At 56.6% G+C, this 19244-nt stretch overlaps 4 protein-coding genes across 9 annotated transcripts; 3 read left to right on the forward strand and 1 right to left on the reverse strand.

Annotated features, from left to right (window-relative positions):
• The first annotated feature begins 1330 nt into the window (after window positions 1–1330).
• Window positions 1331–6835, forward strand: TMEM115 (transmembrane protein 115). Its single transcript, XM_068556901.1, has 2 exons — window positions 1331–2627; window positions 6042–6835. The coding sequence occupies exons 1-2, from the start codon at window positions 1777–1779 to the stop codon at window positions 6244–6246; spliced, it is 1056 nt and encodes a 351-aa protein (XP_068413002.1). The 5' UTR covers window positions 1331–1776; the 3' UTR covers window positions 6247–6835.
• Window positions 6836–7648: 813 nt separating this feature from the next.
• Window positions 7649–14825, reverse strand: CYB561D2 (cytochrome b561 family member D2). 3 transcript variants are annotated; one of them, XM_068556904.1, is made up of 5 exons: window positions 14473–14825; window positions 13727–13812; window positions 9689–9837; window positions 9178–9215; window positions 7649–8483 (listed from the first exon to the last, which is right to left on the reverse strand). In XM_068556904.1, exons 3-5 carry the CDS (start codon window positions 9813–9815, stop codon window positions 7980–7982), a joined length of 669 nt encoding a protein of 222 aa, XP_068413005.1. In that variant the 5' UTR covers window positions 9816–9837; window positions 13727–13812; window positions 14473–14825; the 3' UTR covers window positions 7649–7979. The 3 variants fall into 3 exon arrangements, with proteins under 3 accessions (XP_068413005.1, XP_068413004.1, XP_068413003.1); XM_068556903.1 differs by lacking the exons at window positions 13727–13812; window positions 14473–14825 and adding an exon at window positions 10274–10423; XM_068556902.1 differs by lacking the exons at window positions 13727–13812; window positions 14473–14825 and adding an exon at window positions 10261–10422.
• Window positions 8318–13736, forward strand: NPRL2 (NPR2 like, GATOR1 complex subunit). 2 transcript variants are annotated; one of them, XM_068556898.1, is made up of 11 exons: window positions 8323–10650; window positions 11130–11221; window positions 11323–11491; window positions 11646–11754; window positions 12128–12264; window positions 12356–12453; window positions 12573–12609; window positions 12728–12821; window positions 12897–13014; window positions 13280–13422; window positions 13509–13736. In XM_068556898.1, the coding sequence occupies exons 1-11, from the start codon at window positions 10573–10575 to the stop codon at window positions 13574–13576; spliced, it is 1143 nt and encodes a 380-aa protein (XP_068412999.1). In that variant the 5' UTR covers window positions 8323–10572; the 3' UTR covers window positions 13577–13736. The 2 variants fall into 2 exon arrangements, with proteins under 2 accessions (XP_068413001.1, XP_068412999.1); XM_068556900.1 differs by lacking the exon at window positions 11646–11754 and having other exon boundaries at window positions 8318–10650; window positions 12154–12264.
• A 227-nt stretch (window positions 14826–15052) lies between the features above and the next one.
• On the forward strand, window positions 15053–19076 carry ZMYND10 (zinc finger MYND-type containing 10). Of its 3 annotated transcripts, XM_068556896.1 has the most exons (12): window positions 15053–15144; window positions 15390–15498; window positions 16427–16543; window positions 16670–16723; window positions 16841–16978; window positions 17056–17144; window positions 17235–17335; window positions 17672–17844; window positions 18102–18227; window positions 18310–18431; window positions 18552–18677; window positions 18765–19076. In XM_068556896.1, exons 1-12 carry the CDS (start codon window positions 15053–15055, stop codon window positions 18838–18840), a joined length of 1323 nt encoding a protein of 440 aa, XP_068412997.1. In that variant the 3' UTR covers window positions 18841–19076. The 3 variants fall into 3 exon arrangements, with proteins under 3 accessions (XP_068412997.1, XP_068412996.1, XP_068412998.1); XM_068556895.1 differs by having other exon boundaries at window positions 17056–17335; XM_068556897.1 differs by lacking the exons at window positions 18310–18431; window positions 18552–18677; window positions 18765–19076 and having other exon boundaries at window positions 17056–17335; window positions 18067–18221.
• Window positions 19077–19244: the final 168 nt, after the last annotated feature.

The following is a 19244-nucleotide window of genomic DNA, read 5'->3' on the forward strand; positions in this document are numbered from 1 at the left end:
GCGTAACTAGCAACCCCTGAGGCAGCTCCCATGCTCCGCAACAGCCCCAGAGGTCCTGGGCTAGACCTGCCATGTAAAATACAGAACATCCAATCAAATTTGGAATTTCAGATAATCAATGAATATTCTTTAGTATGTTCCCAACATTGCATGGGACATAACTATGCTAAAAATTGAAGACATGCTTATACTGAAAAAATTATTGTTTAACTGAAATTCCAATTGAGTGCCCTGTATTTTGATTTGTTATATCTGGCAACCTTACCCTGGGGTGGCATCCAGCAGGAACCCAGAGCCCAAAGATAAAGGAAAGCAACACCTTTTGTGATCTGGAAGGCTGTGCACACGTCGGCAGTTGTATTGAGATCAGTGGCGGAAAGGAAGGGATTCTGCACTTTATAAATGTACTTTGTCATACATTTATTTTAATTATATGCACATTTTTTAAAAGTAACTCAATATACAAAAAAACAAAAATCAGTTTTGCACAGGACACAACCTACCTGAAGCCACCGTTGCAGTGAGGTGGAGGCCCAAGGCCAGCCTGACCCAAGTTTGTGGAGAGACCTCTCTTCATCAGGATCAGCGATTGACTGTTGTGAGGAAGAGAGTCACTAAGAGAAGCCCAGTCTCACCCCTTTGGGGGCTGGAGATCCGAGTTCGAGTATGGGCTCCACCTCACTTGTAACAAGGGCAGCCTGGGCAACACACTCACCGAGCACCCAGGGTGGACTGGCATTGTACACGCCAGTCCCCTTGGATCCTCACGGTAGGTCCAGTCATCATCTCCATTTTACTGTCCATGAAATTGAGTTTCAGCAAAGTTCGGGAATTTGGCCATTGTCACACAGCCGCCAAAAGGCAGAGCAAGAATTCCAGCCTGGGTCAGGTACACACCAGACCGCGGAAGTTCCAGGAGTTCGCGCCCCCTGGACCATCCAACATTCTTACCTGCACACCTGCCCACTAGGACACACCCACTCAGATAAACAGGCACACACTGAGCCAATCCTTCCAGGAAATTCAGCACGCGCGTGGCCTGCAGCTGTGCTGCCGCTGGTACCCGCCGCTCTCCTGAGGTTAGCGATGCCCGCTCACCCTCCCCTACCTCTGGAGAACCGACGGAAACGGTCCTGAGAACTACAACTCCCAAGCACACTCTCCTCTTCCGGCGCACAGCCTCCTGGGACTTGTTGTTCTACCCAGAACCCTGATTTCCGCCCGTCCCGGCTCCGACCGAGGACTCCATGTCCCAGCATGCCGCGGAACCTCAAGGCCGACGCTCAGAGGGCATCCTGCCGCCTCCCCGGGCGCGCAGGCGCAGCGCCGCTGTTTGTCGGCGCCTGAGAAGGGAGGAGGTACGGTCGAAGCCGAGGCCGAGGCGGAGCTGACCAGACTTGACTCTGGCCCAGAACCAGCCTCTCCAATCCCGCGTCGACCGTAGGGCCCCAGAGTGGATGGAGAAGATCGAGCCCTGAGATCACCGCCAGTCCGGTCGGCGCGGTGGCCACACAGAGCGGGCAGTCAGGCGTGCCCAAGCTGCCCAGGGCCTTCCCTCAGATCCCCGGCGAGGGGCCTAGGCCCCGGCCCCGCGACCAGGCCCGGCTCTGCCCTTTGGGACCGGAGTCGACCCGACCGGAAGTGGAGCTTTCACCGGGGCCATAGGCCAGTGACTAGGTCGGACCCGGGCCTCCCGTCGGGGCTGGACTGGGACGAGGCCCCGGGGAGGCCCCTAGCCCACTAAACCCTTTCCTAAGGCCGACGCCCGCCAGGAAGATGCAGCGCGCCCTACCGGGCGCCCGCCAACACTTGGGGGCCATCCTGTCCAGCGCCAGCGTGGTGGTAAAGGCTCTGTGCGCTGCGGTACTTTTCCTCTACCTGCTGTCCTTCGCCGTGGACACGGGCTGCCTGGCGGTCACCCCAGGCTACCTCTTTCCACCCAACTTCTGGATCTGGACCCTGGCCACCCATGGGCTGATGGAACAGCATGTGTGGGATGTGGCTATCAGCCTAGCCACAGTGGTGGTGGCCGGACGTTTGCTTGAGCCCCTCTGGGGGGCCTTGGAGCTGCTCATCTTCTTCTCAGTGGTAAACGTGTCTGTGGGGCTACTGGGGGCCTTTGCCTACCTCCTCACCTACATGGCTTCCTTCAACTTGGTGTACCTTTTCACTGTCCGCATCCACGGCGCCCTGGGCTTCCTAGGTGGTGTCCTGGTGGCACTCAAGCAAACCATGGGGGACTGTGTGGTCCTGCGAGTGCCCCAGGTGCGTGTCAGTGTGGTGCCCATGCTGCTCTTGGGGCTGCTGCTGCTGCTGCGGCTGGCCACACTGCTCCAGAGTCCAGCGCTGGCCTCCTATGGCTTTGGGCTGATCTCCAGTTGGGTGTATCTTCGCTTCTACCAGCGCCATAGCCGAGGCCGAGGCGACATGGCCGACCACTTTGCCTTTGCCACCTTCTTCCCTGAGATTCTGCAGCCTGTGGTGGGGCTGTTGGCGAACTTGGTGCATGGCCTCCTGGTGAAGGTAAAGATATGCCAGAAGACAGTGAAGCGCTATGATGTGGGTGCCCCATCCTCCATCACCATCAGCCTCCCAGGCACAGACCCTCAAGACGCAGAGCGGAGAAGGTACTGTGGAATCTTCCAAAACCTTGTCGGGCTAGGAGAGTATTATTAATCAAGTCACATTTCATCTGTTGAGGTGCTTGCTGTATGTAGGCTGGCAGCCTACAGTCAGATGTTGGGGCGGATTCAGAAAGAGAGAAAAGCCAGCTTGTGGCCTGGAGCTCAGCATTTAAGTGTCTGGGCTGCAGGAGGTGCTTTCCAAAATTAGGGAGTAAAAGTGGCCTTTCTCAGCACTCAGGCCGCTTAAGTTTCAAGAAATGCCCTGCTTCCTTTTGAGCTGTGTGAGGGGCAGATGGAGAGCCAGGTACACGTAACCCTGGCCTTGTCTCAGAATCTCCAAATCCTAGACACTGGTCCTGTGGGAGCCAGAAACAACCTGCTGGTCCTTCTTCCCCTGTGAGAGAGGAACAGAGAAGGAGACATGGGATCCTTAAGAGATGATCTGGGCCACCCTAGTTTCCAAACGCTGGACTACACCCTCTTCCTGAGCCTTAATTCAGATGTTGTGCTTCTCTGCCGCTTATTTATTGAGGGAAGCCTGGGGTATAACTAGACTTAGACACACGCCCTCACCCCCACCACCACCACCACCCCCCCGCCTACTCTGGCAGGCATGTGTCACCAAACCCAGGGGACAGCCACATGATCCACCGAGGGAGCCTGCTGACCACACCAGGAAGTAGAGACAACCTTTTCATTATGTGTAAACCAAGCCATCTGCACCATCAGGAATCCCAACTGAATTATTCACTGAATGTACCTTGGCCAGGGCAGGACAGATCTTTTTTAATCCATCTCTTTCTCTCTCTCCCAGGTCTGTGGTCTTACCAGAGTGGTCACAGCTCTGTTTCCAACATTATTCTTTTTTTTTTTTTTTTAATTTTTTTTAAATTTTATTTATTATTTTTGGCTGCGTTGGGTTTTCATTGCTTCGCGCGGGCTTTCTCTAGCTGCGCCGAGCGGGGGCTACTCTTCATTGCAGTGCGCAGGCTTCTCATTGCGGTGGCTTCTCTTGTTGCGGAGCACGGGCTCTAGGCGCACGGGCTTCAGTAGTTGTGGCTCGTGGGCTCTAGAGCGCAGGCTCAGTAGTTGTGGCACACGGGCTTAGTTGCTCCGCTGCATGTGGGATCCTCCCTGGCCAGGGCTCGAACCCGTGTCCCCTGCATTGGCAGGCGGATTCGTAACCACTGCGCCACCAGAAGCCCCCTCAACATTATTCTTGAGTGTTGTTTTTTTTTTTTTTAATTTTATTTATTTATTTTTTGCTGGGTTGGGTCTTCGTTGTTGCGCGCGGGCTTTCTCTAGTTGCAGAGAGCGGGGGCACTCTTCGTTGCGGTGCGCGGGCTTCTCATTGCGGTGGCTTCTCTTGTTGCAGGGCATGGGCTCTAGGCACGCGGGCTTCAGTAGTTGTGGCTCGCGGGCTCTAGAGCGCAGGCTCAGTAGTTGTGGCTCACGGACTTAGTTGCTCCGCGGCATGTGGGATCTTCCCGGACCTGGGCTCGAACCCATGTCCCCTGCATTGGCAGGCGGATTCTTAACCACTGCGCCATCAGGGAAGCCCTTGAGTGTTTTTTTTTTGATGCAGTTACTTGAGTAGTGAAATTTAGAGCAGGCTCTGTTCATACTTTCTGCATTTGTCAAAGCCTGCTTTTGCTCACCTGTGAAATGAGTTCTTAGCAGGCAGCTTTATGAATTCAGCTGGAGTTGTCCCTGTACTTACTCTCCACTGGGGCTGTGGAGTGTGGGCCACACCCCCTTTCTTGAAGGAGTTTCCAGCTGGGAAAGGCCACAGATTACTATGGTCCAAGGTGGCAGGTGTTGAAAAGTACACACGGCATGCTGCAGAGCTTAATTGTGGGGGCTCTACAGTTTGTGTCTCTGTGGCTGATGAATCCTAAAGACCGAGGTCTCTATTAACCTTATCCAGTGGAGGAGATGCGGTCAGGAGGGCTAGGCCTGGTAGAAACTGAGCTGTCCTCAGAGCTGTTCAGGTGATCCCAGGCCACAGTGGTGTCCCCTCCCTCCGTGAGAGATCTTGGATTGTTAGGGTTGGCTGAACATTCGAAGAACCTCTGCGCAGCCCCAAGAAAATGGACAGGTGGAAGCAGATTGGGGTGGGGGTGGTGTCAGGAAGTGGGTTCTTGGCATAGTCTTGTGGTTGTTACCTTGCTTGGGGATGGGGGTTTCTCCACCAACCAGTTTGACATCTTGCTGCATGCCATTCCCTGACCCAAAGAGCTAGTGATAGTGGGAAGCAGGGGTTCCTATCTTTGACCCTTGTGAGGGAGTGATTAGCATGCCACCATCTCTCTACCTTGGCAGGCTTTAAACAGAATTGACAAGGCAGTCTCCAGAATGGGAGCCTGGGTAGCAGCAGGGAAGGACTCTCCTGTCTGTGCCAACTTGCCATGGTGCCAGGCTGGAGGACAGGGTGGAAGTGTGCTGGGGCTTTCTGTGCCTGAGTTCTCGTTGTCCCTCTTGTCATGTTCCCTGGCATGGTGGAGATTTTGGTTTTCTGCTGGAACATGGAAGGCTATACAGGTCCCCCATGCTGGTGGCACAGAGTTGGAGGCATCAGGGGTCCACAGTGACCACTAGCAGAAGTGTTACCTGGCAGCATGGGCATCCCACCTTCTGGTGGGCAGGGTCCCAAGTGCACGTATATACTTTCTTCTAGCGAACTTTCCCACCTCCCCTCAGAGCGGGGTCTCCAGGGATCTGCCCAGTGGAACCAGTAGGCTCTGGCCTTTGCCCTACCCACATGGATTGTTTCTCCTTCCTCTTCTCCTGCTAGGACGTTGTGTGTTCCTGCTCTAACACAGGTCCTGGTGGGTTTGGAGATTCTTCTCGGAAGGAGAATATTAGAGTCAGTTAGGAGGGGTGAGCTGACCCAGGTTGGCCCTGCTTCCCAGGCTGAGAGCCAAGGCAGGTGCTTGAGTTCCAAACTTCCCCATAGACCCTTGCCAGGAGGCTCAAAATACTCCTAACAAGGAGAGGGGGAGAAGTAATGCCTTGAATGTGATGCCAGTGCCCAGCAGAAACTCACATGTCCAGGGACTTGCCCTTCCACCTGTCTGCCCAGGGACACCAGCTTTGCCCAACCTTAGGCACCATCCTCAGAACCATTCCTGGGGCTGGCCTGGGGGCAGGCTGGCAGGCACCCAGCTGGCCTTCTCAGCCTGGAGGTGCCCCAGCTATGGAAGGAAGGCCCTACAGCCTTTGGGTCCTCATTCTGATGGCAGAGTGTGCCCTAATCCAATCCCTTTGGAGCCCTGGGCCCTGTATAGGGAAGGAGAACCCATAGGGTTCTGAGAGAGGAGTGTGAGCAGTAAGGCATGTCAGTTTCCTGGGGAAAGAGTGCAGGGCATGAGCCAAGTTCAGATCCCGAGTGACCTGTCATCTTTCCCCTGGCCCCAGGCAACTGGCTCTGAAGGCCCTCAACGAGCGGTTGAAGCGAGTGGAGGACCAGTCCGTCTGGCCCAGCATGGAAGACGATGAAGAGGAGGCTGGGGCCAAGGTGGATAGCCCCCTGCCGTCAGACAAGGCCCCCACGCTCCCAGGGAAGGGGCCTGTCCCAGGATCCAGCCTGATCACCTTTGAGGCAGCTCCCCCGAAGCTGTAACTCTAGACCACCTTGAGTGTAGCACCTCTTCTCCCAAGTCCCCCTTGACACACTCTCAGCTACTCCAGGGCACTGACTGCTCTGAGGAGAGGTAAGAAGGCCTGCTGGGGGTTGCCACAGCCTTCTGCTATTTCTCGCCAACACTACCCAGGATTGTTGCTACCTGGTTCCAACTCCAGACAACCACTATGCCACGCATGGGGCCTCTGAAGCACAGCCAGCCCAGGCCATCTGAGGTAAGACTGTACCTCAGCAGGCAGCCTCAAGCAAGTGGCTGCAGGGGCACTGGTGCCATGGCTCCTAGGCCAACCCTCACACCTGATACTGGTTGCCGAGAGCCCTGACCCAAGGCAAGGATTTGCCAAAAACATTCTGGGGGTCCAGCCAGTGCAGGAGCCAGTGCAGGGCTGTACATCCCTGCTCGCCCCCAAAGAGACTACATTCATGTCAAGATGTCTGATTCCCTCTGCTGTGGCCATAGCTGCTTCTGGGCCAGAACAGTCACAGCTCCCAGGTATTTTCTACAGGACCACTTGAGTGGGCAGCCAAGCCCAGCCTCGCAGTATCAATAAAGCAGTTCTTTGAGGTATGGCTCCTGGGCTCTGTTAGACCACCTTGTGCAGCCCCCTCATCATGCTCAACTGAGTTAAGACAGGGACTTAACTAGGTTCAAGGGCTCAGTCACCAAGGCTACTCCAGCTGGATAAAAAGCCCATTGCCCTCATCCCCTTCCCCCCATCAGACTCCCCCTTGCCTCACCACTGCATGCCCACTGTCAAGCAGCCTTCCCAGAGCTGTCACCTCAGGCTCTTACTTACTTTCTGCCTCCCTGCACTACCTGGTGAAGGAGGCCCTGCCGGGAGGACCTGATAATTAAGCGCCTCTCTATCATAAGGAGTTGTTCTTATCCATGGCTCACCTCCAAGACAGAGTGCTCAGGGCTTGACACCTAGGGAGGCAGCCCATCCCCAGCTCCCATCCTGTCATTGCCCAGATTTGACCACCACAGTCTAGAAACTCCAACATAGTGAGCAGCTGGGAGACTGAAATACACACAGCTGCACCATTCACAGCTACAGCCCTCAGGCCTGCTAGGGCCCTGGGTGGCATGGGGTGCTTAGCAGCCAGATCCAGGGGGCTAGTCTGCCAAGAGAGCTTTAGCCCCTCAGTGAGCAGCCAGGGACGGGTCCCCATCTTGCCCAGCTGCCCATTTTTTCATGCTGATGGCATTAGCAAGAACTATCCCCAGCTTTGGGCTATTCCTCCCATCCAGTCTTTTCAGTCTTTATTTATTCTTTTTTTTCTTTTTGGCCGCGCCTCACGGCACGTGGGATCAAACCCACACCCCCTGCATTGGAAGTGCGGAGTCTTAACCACCAGACCACTGGGAAAGTCCCTTCAGTCTTTTTTAAAATTTTATTTTAGTTTTTTCTCTTATTTCTGGACATACCAGCACAAGTTGAGTTGCTGTGGGCAGGGGGCAGTCTTGCAACCCAACTTCATCCAGACACATGATCCATAAACTCCTCTGGGATGGCAGAGAAAGAAGGAAAGGGGAGGTACTCCAGCATGAGGAGTAAGTAACAATGTCACACAAAGGACTCCGGCTACCCCTGACCGCACCATTGCCTGAGGTGTCCCGTGACTGAGTCAGCTGAGAGAGTCCAGGAGGTCTCAGCCCCGGCTACCACACTGAGGGGCAAATCCAGGCTGCCCCTAGTTCTGGGAAGAGCTCACGGCTGGATCCTCTTGCGGTACAGGTAGGCGTTGCTCACCTGGTTCATAATGACCAAGCTGGTAACGACAGGGCATAGCACAGCCAGGTACCAGACCCCACCGGTGACTGTGGCAGTGAACCAGAGTGAGCACATGCCCAACAAGAGGCTGGCACTACCCAGAAGGTAGCCCACCAACCCAGAAGTGGCATGGTACAGCTTGAGCTTGGCCAGGGGCCATCGAGGCAGCAATTTGGGGTAGAGCAGCCCCACCCCACCTGAGCACTGCAGCCCTGCCCACAGCACAGCTAGCAGCCCTGCCCGCCCATGCCACGTGGCCAGGTGGGCTTTGCCAAGCTGTTCCTTGTGAAGGATGACAAGGCCCAGGCCCAGCAGTGCACACAGCAGGGCCAGCAGCTGCAGAACCCAGTGGCAGCGTGCTCGGCCCTTCCGTGAGAGGGAGCGCAGCAGCGAACTCTCAGGAGAGAACACCAGCAGTGCCTCGGTCATCAGGAAAGAGAACTGGGGAGACAGGGATGGGACACTAAATGAGAGTGCTGCCCAGCAGAAGGGAAGAAAGCTTTAGATATAACCTAAGCTGCCAGCTAGTATGGGCAGATTCCACTTCATTCTCTCCCCACTAACGAGTATCTATTTGGTGGCAAAAGAGTGGAGAACTCCATCTGGGACAGAACATCTGCTCTGAGTAACCAGCAGGAGGTACCTCTCCACACTTCTTCTAGGTGCTATTCTGAAATGTCATCTCTGCTGTGCTACCCAGCAAACACAAGGTTTGAGATGTGGCAGTTATAAATGATTCACAAGCTTTGTTTTTCTGACACAGGACTGGATACAATTTCTTGGCAAGAGTTGGCCACATGGGTGCACTGTTTCAGGAAAATTAGGTGCATCACTATAAATTAAGGTGAAAAGGGACAAAGGTACACCCAAATGCATATTCTAAGCCTCCTGCCTGGAGGTGGATGAAGCCTCATTTTGTGCTTAGACAAACCCATTTGCCCTGCATCTCGAATACTCTAGTTCAAGCGTGGGATATAAACTATAGGCAGGAGTTGGAGCATACAGTTCATCCAACCCCACATCCCATTACTCCAAACAGATATTAAGTGTTCATTAACATTTAGAGGGCGCTAAGACCACCACCCATAGCTATGCTCCCTCCCATCCCTAAGAGCTGGCCAGGCCCACTACTTACAGCCAGAGACATAAGCACGGGGTGCCAGGAGAAGAGACCTGGAATGAGAAGAGGAAGCCTCGTGAAGCTGAAGCAAGAAGAACCCAGCCACGCCAATCCCCACAGGCTGAGGAGTATGAGTAGCTCATTGCCCAAGGAGGTGCTGCCAAAATGCAAGCCCCCTCTTGCTGCAACAAACTGACCCCATACCTATCATCTCTTCCTGGACCCTCCCTGGATCAGAAGCCATGCTTTGCTACTCCTCTGGCAGTCCTCCCTCCTTCCCCCTTCACTTTGCCAGAGGCAGCTAAGTGGAGCACCAAGACAAGAGAAGCCAGGTACTCTATGGGACCTGGCCAAGCTGGCAGAGCCCCAACTCTCATCTATTCCACCCCACTTATTCCTCCAGCATAGCATGTCCCTCAGCCAACGAGGCCTTTCCCAGGAGTCAGACCCAAGGCTTACTATTGCCCCTGCTCCCCAGGAAAAGTGACACTTTCCTTCCCAAAAGTCAACTATGAATTCTACTTACTGGAGCCAGGCCTGGCAAGTACAGCCACAAAGATGGTGAAGCCCAGGGCCACAATGTGGGCAGCAGCCCCAGATGCAGTGCGCAGAGCTCGGTATATGTGCGACTCGGTCTCCACAGAAAGGGCCATGGTCAACCAGGCCGGCTGTAGCCTGAAAGCATAGCAGAGTAAGCAAGGGTCTCTGGTGCCCGCTGTCCACTCCTTTCACTGGAGCAACGGTTGCGGGGCAGGAATGCCACTCTCTTCCAAAAAGCTAAGGTAGGAAGGGACAGTACTAAGGCAGACACCAGGAATAGTCGAGGACTGCTGGCCTGTCAGTGTGTACCCGCATCTGAATTGGCACTGATCGCTGGCCCACCTTCCAGGTAAGATGGGTAAGGCCGTGTAATAGACTACAAGTCCCAGCGTGCACCACGCCGTCGCCGGGCGGGAGCGCCTGCTGGAAGGGCGTGAAGCACTACGGGAGTTGTAGTTCCCAGTTGCGTCGAAATTACGGCCTGAGTCCCTTTGCGCACAGCCTCCCCACTTGCCGCTGGCATGCTTCCCCTACACGCTAGGGATTTGCCTGCCTCACCCGCAGCGCCGACCTGACGAGGTGGTTCCCTCCCGAGAAAGTGGGTTACTCGGGGCTCTGCCGCGCGCCCTGCCGCTCCGTCGCGGAGCCTCTTAACTTCCGGGTGCGACGCCTACCCATCCGGGACTTCCTGGGACAGTCCCCCGCAGCCACACGGCTGAGTCGCGCTGCACAGGCGCTGTTGAGCAGATGGCCTCACGGGTGTTCAGTGCGCAGGCGTGCTTGACCAGGCAGCCCAAACCTCCGGGCTGTTTCTGACAGGTGCTCCCAGGGACAGTGGCGCCAGCTACGAACCCCGGCCCCACTAGCGCCATGGGCAGTAGCTGCCGCATCGAATGCATATTCTTCAGCGAGTTCCACCCCACGCTGGGACCCAAGATCACCTATCAGGTGCCATCCGGGCTCGAGGGGCATGGGAGGCAAGGTAGAGGGACGCTCGGGGGAGTTCAGCCAGCTGCCTGGAAGCGGTGGAACCCCGTGCCCCGTGCTGCACGCAGGCACGCCACCCCTTCATTCGCGGAAAATCGTGAACAAACATTCACATAGGCAGTGACTGTGGGAAATTGGGCTGTGGGGGCCCAAGGGAGGTGCCAGGTTCTACGAGAGGTGTGAGTGGTGATCCACTATTATCCCTGGATGCATAGGAATTTAGGTGAGGCAGGAGTGTGCCAGGTGGAGGGTACAGCGTATGCAAAAGACAGGAGGTAGGTGAGAACATAATGTGTGTTTGGAAACACAAAAGAGTAGGCCTGGGTGGATGGGAGAGAGGAGAAACCCTGGAGAAGAGGGATTAGGTCTTGGGGGTCACCCTGTGTATTCCACCTAGTTATAAGGTCCACTAAGGGGATTCTTGTCACTCCCTTCCACAGGTCCCCGAGGACTTCATCTCCCGGGAGCTGTTTGACACTGTCCAGGTGTACATCATCACCAAGCCAGAGCTGCAGAATAAGCTCATCACTGTGTGAGGCCCTAGCTGGGGGGTTGGGAGGGTTCCCAGGAGGAGTGGACAGACTTGGGGGTGAGAGGAGCCTGACTCTGTTCCCATCTGTTCCCCTCGTCCAGCACAGCCATGGAGAAGAAGCTGATCGGCTGCCCCGTGTGCATCGAGCACAAGAAGTACAGCCGCAATGCCCTGCTCTTCAACCTAGGCTTCGTGTGTGATGCCCAGGCCAAGACTTGTGCCCTTGAGCCCATCGTCAAAAAGCTGGCTGGCTACCTGACCACACTGGAGGTCTGCAACACGATGGGCTTGGGTGGATGGGCAGGCAGAGTTAAGGAAGGTGTTCGCATGTCTCCAAAGCCCTCCATACCCGGGAACCTGCCAGGGTAGGATGCCAGCCAAGGGTCCTGGGGTGTGCCCACCATGCTGTCCATGCTCCATCCAGCTAGAGAGCAGCTTCGTGTCCACGGAGGAGAGCAAACAGAAGTTGGTGCCCATCATGACCATCTTGCTGGAGGAGCTAAATGCCTCAGGCCGGTGCACTCTGCCCATCGGTATGGCCCAGCCTCTGCAAGGACAGCAGAGGGGTTGAGAAGGGATGGGAAGGTGGCAGGGGAAGGTGAGCCCAGTCAAGGACAAGACTCATGAACAAACTGGTGGCCAGTAAATAGCCATGAGCTGGGCTGATGATGTCCAGGGTCCAGTGCGTGATGGGGCTGGAGAGGGGGAGGCCAGTAGAGCTCTCTAGCTCTGCTCCTTGGGCGTGTTCCTTCCCCTGTATGGACCTCAGTCTGTTGCTCCATAAAAGGGGAAGATGGCCCTACCCAGAGTCACCTGCCTGCCTCAAGGGTGGCTGGGAAGACTGGATGGTAATTGATGGCCTCTTGGAAGAGATGGCACTGAGGATATGGGTGGGGTCCCCTGCAGATGAGTCTAACACCATCCACTTGAAGGTGATTGAGCAGCGGCCTGACCCTCCTGTGGCCCAGGAGTATGATGTGCCTGTCTTTACCAAAGACAAGGAGGATTTCTTCAACTCACAGTGGGACCTCACCACACAACAGGTATGCTAGCCCTCCCTGGCTATCATGACCTGCGGCTGGCCATAGCCCTGGCCTCATCCCACCCCTACTGACCCTGCTCTTCCCTGCCCAGATCCTGCCCTACATTGATGGTTTCCGCCACGTCCAGAAGATCTCAGCCGAGGCAGATGTGGAGCTCAACCTGGTGCGCATCGCCATCCAGAACCTGCTGTGAGTGGGGAACAGTGACACTCAGGACAGGGTCGCCAGTCAGGAAGAGCCCAGGGGCCCTGAGTGTGGGAGCTGGGAAGGCATGGCCCTCAGAAGCTGAGCACAGCTATCTCCCCCAGGTACTACGGCGTTGTGACACTGGTGTCCATCCTCCAGGTAGGTGTGTCTGGGGTCTGATTAAATGGAGAATGGATCATGTGGCTGAGCCCAACTGGGGCTGTGTCAGACTTCCAAGCCCCTCACTCAGGCCCCTGTGCCTCCTGCTACCCTCCAGTACTCCAATGTGTACTGCCCGACGCCCAAGGTCCAGGACCTGGTAGATGACAAGTCCCTGCAGGAGGCGTGTCTATCCTACGTGACCAAGCAAGGTATTGGCAGGCTCTGGGGGAGGCCATCTCAGGGAGGGAAGGGCCACCTGGAGAGCTGACTCCTGATGCCTACAGGGCACAAGAGGGCCAGTCTCCGGGATGTGTTCCAGCTGTACTGCAGCCTGAGCCCTGGCACTACTGTGAGAGATCTCATTGGCCGCCACCCCCAACAGCTGCAGCACGTTGATGAACGGTCAGAGGGGGATCCCCTGGGGCATGGAAGGTTTGCCTGAGGGCAGGTACACTCTCTGTGTCTCTCCCGAGCCCTGGGTCAGAGAGAAAGCAGGAGATTGCTAGTGAGCAGAATCATGTGGCACTGCTACTCCAGGAAGGCTTCCTGGAGGTGATGGGTTTGAAGGCCAGTCTGGTCACTGAAACAAAACTGGAGGGGAGACTGGCCTGGCTAGAAGGAGGCCTGGCCAGAGCATCACCCCTTTCTTCCTCGACCCTCACCCCAGGAAGCTGATCCAGTTCGGGCTTATGAAGAACCTCATCCGACGACTACAGAAGTATCCCGTGCGGGTGTCTCGGGAGGAGCGGAGCCACCCTGCCAGGCTTTACACAGGCTGCCACAGTTACGATGAGATCTGCTGCAAGACAGGTAGAGGCAGGCAGGACCACTGAGGTGGGGTCAGGGCAGGGTGGCCAAGCCAAGGCTTCTGACCTCACCTCCACCACACCACCCAGGCATGAGCTACCAAGAGCTGGATGAACGGCTGGAAAACGACCCCAACATCATCATCTGCTGGAAGTGAGGCTGGTGGGGGCTGGATCAGGCACATAGCTATGGCTATTCTCTCCTCCTAAGCCCTGCCTGGTGCATGAGGACTAGACCTACAAACTAGTTCATACTGTCTCAAGGTTAACCCTCATTTCTATAAATAAAGTCATCCATTTCAACCTACCTTTATTGAATACGGCATCTGAGTCAGCCACCAGAGAGAACTCGCAGTGAAAGAAATAGCCATGGTCCGACGCCCTGGAGCACCATCTGGTGGACAGAACCAACAATGGGCATGTAAAAGTGCCCGCTAATTATAAACTGAAATAAATAGCCAGAAAGAATCAATGGGGAAGCTGAGATGAAAAGTGAGTTGGGATGGGAGCTGAGGCTGCTCTGCATCAGATTCTCAAGGAAGGCCTAGCTGAACTGACTTAAATTGAACTCTGAAGGAGGAAGAGTATTCCAGGCAGAGGTAATAGGTGCAAAAGCCCTGAAGCAAAAGCCACTTTAGGATGTATGAGGAAGCCAAGGGAAGCCCATGGGGCTGGAACATATTGTAGAAGACAAGGGGGAGAGGGGGAAGAAATGAAGTCCTGAGGTAGGAGAGGGGGTAAGAGCCTGACTGTGCAGAGTTGCTGGTAAGCTGCTTTGGACATAGTATTTTGAGAGCCAGAGGCAGCCAGATTCACACTTATGTGAGGAAGTAATGTCTCATGTACACCTTTAAAAGACTCCTGGTGGGAATTCCCTGGCGGTCCAATGGTTAGGACTCAGGGCTCTCACTGCCGAGGGCCGGGGTTCAATCCCTGGTCGGGGAACTAATATCCTACATGCCACGTGGCACGGCCAAAAAAAAAAAAAAGACTCCTGGCTACTCAGGAGGGTCAAGGGTGGAAATGGGTCCAGTAAAAAGACCACAGTAGTTACCTCATGAGAGGTGACGGCAGCCTGGCTTAGGATGGAGAGAAGTTGTGAGCCCTCCGCAGTATTTCGGGTGTAGAGCCAACAAGGTGGAGCTGCGCGCGAGGAATGCTGGAGCGAGGAGGCCACGGAGAGGAGCATCCGTGTGGGCGGAGAGGGAGCAGCTACAGGGAGAGCTGGTGGGGGACGGGCCGATTTGACGTCCATCCGAGGAGGAAGCTAGGCCGCAAAAGTCTGTAACTCAGGGAGACCCGTGAGCCGCAGCCGGTTGTGAGGGAGAAAGCTCCAGGAGTCTAAGGAGGGTTGCTACCTGCAGCCTGGCAAGCAGGCAGACGCTGGCGTGACGGGACCCAGCGCGGGCCGCCAGTAGGGGCGGGACCCAGGCCGCAGTGCGCAGGCGTTGAGCTAACCGTTTCCATGGCGGCGAGGACTCACGCGCCGCAACTGCTCTACAACTGTAGGGTCCCAGACTTCGGCCCCGCGGGAGACCGTGGTCCCCAAGCGTGTCAGCATCCCCATCTCAGCGCAGGCCGCTGCTCGCGGTCAGCCGAACCCCACCTTCCCGCTTCCTGTCCCTTGCACCGACATGGGCGACCTGGAGTTGCTGCTGCCCGGGGAGGCTGATGTACTAGTGCGGGGACTGCGCAGCTTCCAGCTGCGCGAGATGGGCTCCGGAGGGTGAGGCAGCTGGATCCGGGGTCAGGTGGAGTCATGGGGTCAGAGTCCTTGAGTGGGGGAGTGTGGGCCTGACATTGGGGGAGGGGTTGCCCGGCGTGGAGGGGCCCCTCGGTGGGGAGGTAAAGCTCTCCGAGACAGGGTTATATGGTCCTAAGCCATCTTGGACCCTGGTTAGGCTTCAGTAAGACCCAGCCCCCACACCCACTCCTACTGCACACATGTGCACACACACCCTGCCTGGGCAGGTGGAACCAGCAGCATGAGAACCTCGAGAAGCTGAACATGCAGGCTATCCTTGATGCCACGGCCAGCCAGGGTGAGCCCATCCAGGAGCTGCTGGTCACCCATGGGAAGGTACGTTGGAGTCACAGGCAGGGTTCCTGTCTTCTCACCACCCCTCATCCCACCACTCTACCCCTCAGGAGCACCCTGGGTGCCTGCACTTCCCTCTGGCTGGCACCCCTGTCCTCCCCAAAGGAAAAGGAAAAGTGTGTTACACATTTGATTTTGCAGCCCTATGGGACAGGACCCTGGCATGCCAGGTGGGGTGCAGCATGTGAGTTGATTAGGGAGATAGTCCTGGATCCTAGAACAGCCTAGGCTGTAGGGGGAGGGCCCAAGTTCTAAAGGCATTCCTGAATAGACTGTCAGGCTAGAGGGGGGCAACCACTGAAGTGAGGTGGGACTTTGGCACAGAAGGAGGCAACCTTCCCAACATAAGAGAGAGGGAGTTAGAAACCAGGGATTGGCTTAACTGGAATGTGAGCCAGGAGGTGGCACCAGTAGATGACCTGAAATATCACTTGACAGAGAGATTCCTCTGCAAGGAAAAGGTGGAGCCCCCTACTGGGGTGTGAGGTAGGAATAGGGCACTGTGAAGGGCCCTGAATAAGAGTGAGGCCAAAGCACACAAAAGCCTTGGAAGGCCAGAGAACAGGGACAGGGACGAGAGAGGGCATGAGCAGAAGGGCTGGCCTAAGAGGTACACTTGAATGGGGGAGGACTGACAGGGGCTCAGGTGCAGGGGGAGCATGGCAGCCTGGAGACAAGGCAAGGGCCAGTAATAGGAAGTCTGGGGAATGCCCCCACAGAGATGTCGGGGGCAGCTGGAAATGAAGGTCTAAGGTGCAGGAGAGAGATCGGGAAGGAATTCATGGGGCATAGGAGAGTCTGGGGCCCAGGGGAGTTTGAGGCGGGCTGGGCTGGGCTGAGCCAGAGATGGGAGGGTTGCCAGGCTAAGGTAGGCCCACCTCATCCCTGTCCTTTCCTCTCTCCTTCAAAGATCCCGACGCTGGTGGAGGAGCTGATTGCAGTGGAGATGTGGAAGCAGAAGGTGTTCCCTGTGCTGTGCAGGCTGGAAGACTTCAAGCCCCAGAACACTTTTCCCATTTACATGGTGGTGAGCTGGGCCATCGGTTCATAACCCCTCCCACCCCTTCAGAGGGCCCTGGACTAGAGAGAGTAGCTGGTAGCCCCTACCCCTCTCTCAGCAGCCCAGGGCCCTGTCCTCCTCTTTATCTGACAGTTACACCATGAGGCCTCCATCATCAACCTCCTGGAGACAGCATTCTTCCACAAGGTGAGGCACCAGCCCTGCCCACTGGCTAGCCTAGGCCAGGGTCTGGCAGCAAGAGGGGTTGTGTCTGTTTGGGAAGGGCATCAGAGGCAGAATGTTTCCCCTCCACCTGCCCCTCAGGAGGTGTGTGAGTCAGCAGAGGACACCATCTTGGACCTGGTGGACTACTGCCACCGCAAACTGACTCTGTTGGTCGCCCAGAGTGGCCATGGTGGCCCCCCTGAGGAGGAGGAGTCCCAGTACGGCACCCCCATGCAGGTGGGCTGAGGTTCCCAGGGGTTGGCAAGGGCTAGACCCAGGCTCCCCTAGCTTGAACACCATGTGCCCCACCCCAGGAGCTGCAGAAGCAGGCAGAGCTGATGGAATTTGAGATCGCACTGAAGGCCCTCTCAGTGCTGCGCTACATCACAGACTGTGTGGACAGGTGGGCTGTCCTGCTAAGCATGGGGCCTGCAGTGGAGGGCTGGGAGCCTGGGCCTGTAGCTTCAGCTCACCTCTCCATCCCCGTCCCTAGCCTTTCCCTGAGCACCTTGAGCCGCATGCTCAGCACCCACAATCTGCCCTGTCTCCTGGTGGAACTGCTGGAGCACAGTCCCTGGAGCCGGCAGGAAGGCGGTAAGGTCCTCCTCCACCTGCCTAAGCCCCAGTTCACTGCTTCCAGGACATCCTCCAGGATTAATGGGGCGGGCAGCTTGCACACAGGCAGAACACTTTGCCCCCTTGCCCACAGAGAATACCAGGATGCCTCACCCAAAGTGGGCCTAGACCTGGACTCTGCAGCAGGCAGGGCCTGTGTGTCCACCACTGAGGACTCACCCTGCTCTGAAGTGAGCAGCGCCCCAGCATGGGCACGTCCTGTGCCCAGACAGTGGTCAGTCCCCTAGCCCACACAGCTGGCTCACTCACAGAGCATGCAACGCTTGCACACAGTATGCTAGTTCCTCTCCCCAGGCAAGCTGCAGCAATTTGAGAGCGGCCGTTGGCAGACAGTGTCCCCCTCAGAGCAGCAAAAGCTGAGCAAGTTGGATGGGCAGGTGTGGATCGCCCTGTACAATCTGCTGCTAAGCCCTGAGGCCCGGGCCCGCTACTGCCTCACAAGCTTTGCCAAAGGACAGCTACTCAAGGTAGGGAACTCCTCCCACACCAGTCACCACCGCCCCAGCACCGCCCCAGCCCTGCCCCATGCCTCCCTTTATGTTTATTTTTGCCCACTCACCTCAGCCCCAGCCCTCTCTCCACACCTTGGGCCTCAGATGACACAGCAGCTAGTAGGACATGGGTCCCACTGGCACCCTCAGCTCAGCCCAGCTCAGGCCCTCTTTGTTCCTCGACCCTCTGACCGGCAGCGCTTCACACTGGCCTCCCCTGGACACCCTTGCAGCTTCGGGCCTTCCTCACAGACACACTGCTCGACCAGCTGCCCAACCTGGCAGACCTGCAGGGTTTCCTGGCCCACCTGGCCCTGACCGAAGCCCAGCCCCCTAAGAAGGACCTGGTGTTGGAACAGGTAGGCACTAGGAAGTTAGTTGTTCAGGACCACTGCCCACTTAACCAGCTCCTCCCTGCCACTCTCCACTTCTCTTCCCCAGATCCCAGAAATCTGGGAGCGGCTAGAGCGAGAGAACAGAGGCAAGTGGCAGGCTATTGCCAAGCATCAGCTGCGGCATGTATTCAGCCCCTCAGAGCAGGAACTGAGGCTGCAGGCACGAAGGTGAGGCCTGCTGAACTGGCAGAAAGGGTAGAAGGGAGGCAGAAGACATGGATGTGGGCAGGGCTGCTCCCGTCCACCCACCCACCACGTCCAGCCAAGTCCGACTGACCCTTTTCCCAGGTGGGCTGAGACCTACAGACTGGACGTGCTAGAGGCAGTGGCTCCAGAGCAGCCCCGCTGTGCCTACTGCAATGCAGAGGCCTCCAAGCGCTGCTCACGATGCCAGAATGAGTGGTATTGCTGCAGGTGAGAGTATCCTAGGACCTTGGACCCCTGAGTCCCACTTCCATACCTCTCATAGCACGGCATCCTCACCGGCCCATTTGCCTGCAGGGAGTGCCAAGTCAAGCACTGGGAGAAGCATGGAAAGGCTTGTGTCCCGGCAGCCCAGGATGACAGAGCCAAGTGAAGGCTGAAGCTGCTGAGGGCCGACCACCCATGCCATACAACCCCGTGCCCCTGAACCTCTGGATCTCAGTCCGGCCTCTGCAAGTGCCCCAGCCTCCCAGGTGGTGAAGATAGCAGGCGGGAAGAGCTGCTGACCCATCTCCCCCAGCAAAGCGCTCGCCACTTCCTGCTCCATCCGGCGGGTAGGCTTAGGGTGCAGCCTCAGCAAGCTGGGGCAGGAGGCCTGGGCCGGGGGCAAGGGCCGGATGTGGGGACCCTCTTTCTCTAGTACAGTAAAGCTAGCTTCCAGAAACACGCCTGTTTCCGCGTGGCCCTTTGAGGTCGTCGTGGTTGTTAGGGGGAGGGGAGTTGCTCGCTAGATGAAGGGAGGATAGGAAACGGAGGGCGGGGACTCCGCGAGAGCAG

Source organism: Eschrichtius robustus, chromosome 12, assembly GCF_028021215.1.
Source record: "Eschrichtius robustus isolate mEscRob2 chromosome 12, mEscRob2.pri, whole genome shotgun sequence".
Taxonomy (NCBI): Eukaryota; Metazoa; Chordata; class Mammalia; order Artiodactyla; family Eschrichtiidae; genus Eschrichtius; species Eschrichtius robustus.

Excerpts from the sequence above, each read along its gene's own strand:
- TMEM115 (XM_068556901.1), top strand. The coding sequence starts at position 1,777 with ATGCAGCGCGCCCTACCGGGCGCCCGCCAACACTTGGGGGCCATCCTG. Across the intron at positions 2,628-6,041 it reads CAAGACGCAGAGCGGAGAAG|GCAACTGGCTCTGAAGGCCC; the intron begins GTACTGTGGAAT and ends CCCTGGCCCCAG.
- CYB561D2 (XM_068556904.1), bottom strand. The coding sequence starts at position 9,815 with ATGGCCCTTTCTGTGGAGACCGAGTCGCACATATACCGAGCTCTGCGC. Across the intron at positions 9,216-9,688 it reads ACTTGCCAGGCCTGGCTCCA|GTCTCTTCTCCTGGCACCCC; the intron begins GTAAGTAGAATT and ends TTCTCATTCCAG. Across the intron at positions 8,484-9,177 it reads CCGTGCTTATGTCTCTGGCT|TTCTCTTTCCTGATGACCGA; the intron begins GTAAGTAGTGGG and ends CTGTCTCCCCAG.
- NPRL2 (XM_068556898.1), top strand. The coding sequence starts at position 10,573 with ATGGGCAGTAGCTGCCGCATCGAATGCATATTCTTCAGCGAGTTCCAC. Across the intron at positions 11,492-11,645 it reads GCTACCTGACCACACTGGAG|CTAGAGAGCAGCTTCGTGTC; the intron begins GTCTGCAACACG and ends TGCTCCATCCAG. Across the intron at positions 11,755-12,127 it reads CCGGTGCACTCTGCCCATCG|ATGAGTCTAACACCATCCAC; the intron begins GTATGGCCCAGC and ends GGTCCCCTGCAG.
- ZMYND10 (XM_068556895.1), top strand. The coding sequence starts at position 15,053 with ATGGGCGACCTGGAGTTGCTGCTGCCCGGGGAGGCTGATGTACTAGTG. Across the intron at positions 15,499-16,426 it reads TGCTGGTCACCCATGGGAAG|ATCCCGACGCTGGTGGAGGA; the intron begins GTACGTTGGAGT and ends TCTCCTTCAAAG. Across the intron at positions 18,432-18,551 it reads CTGAGGCTGCAGGCACGAAG|GTGGGCTGAGACCTACAGAC; the intron begins GTGAGGCCTGCT and ends CCCTTTTCCCAG.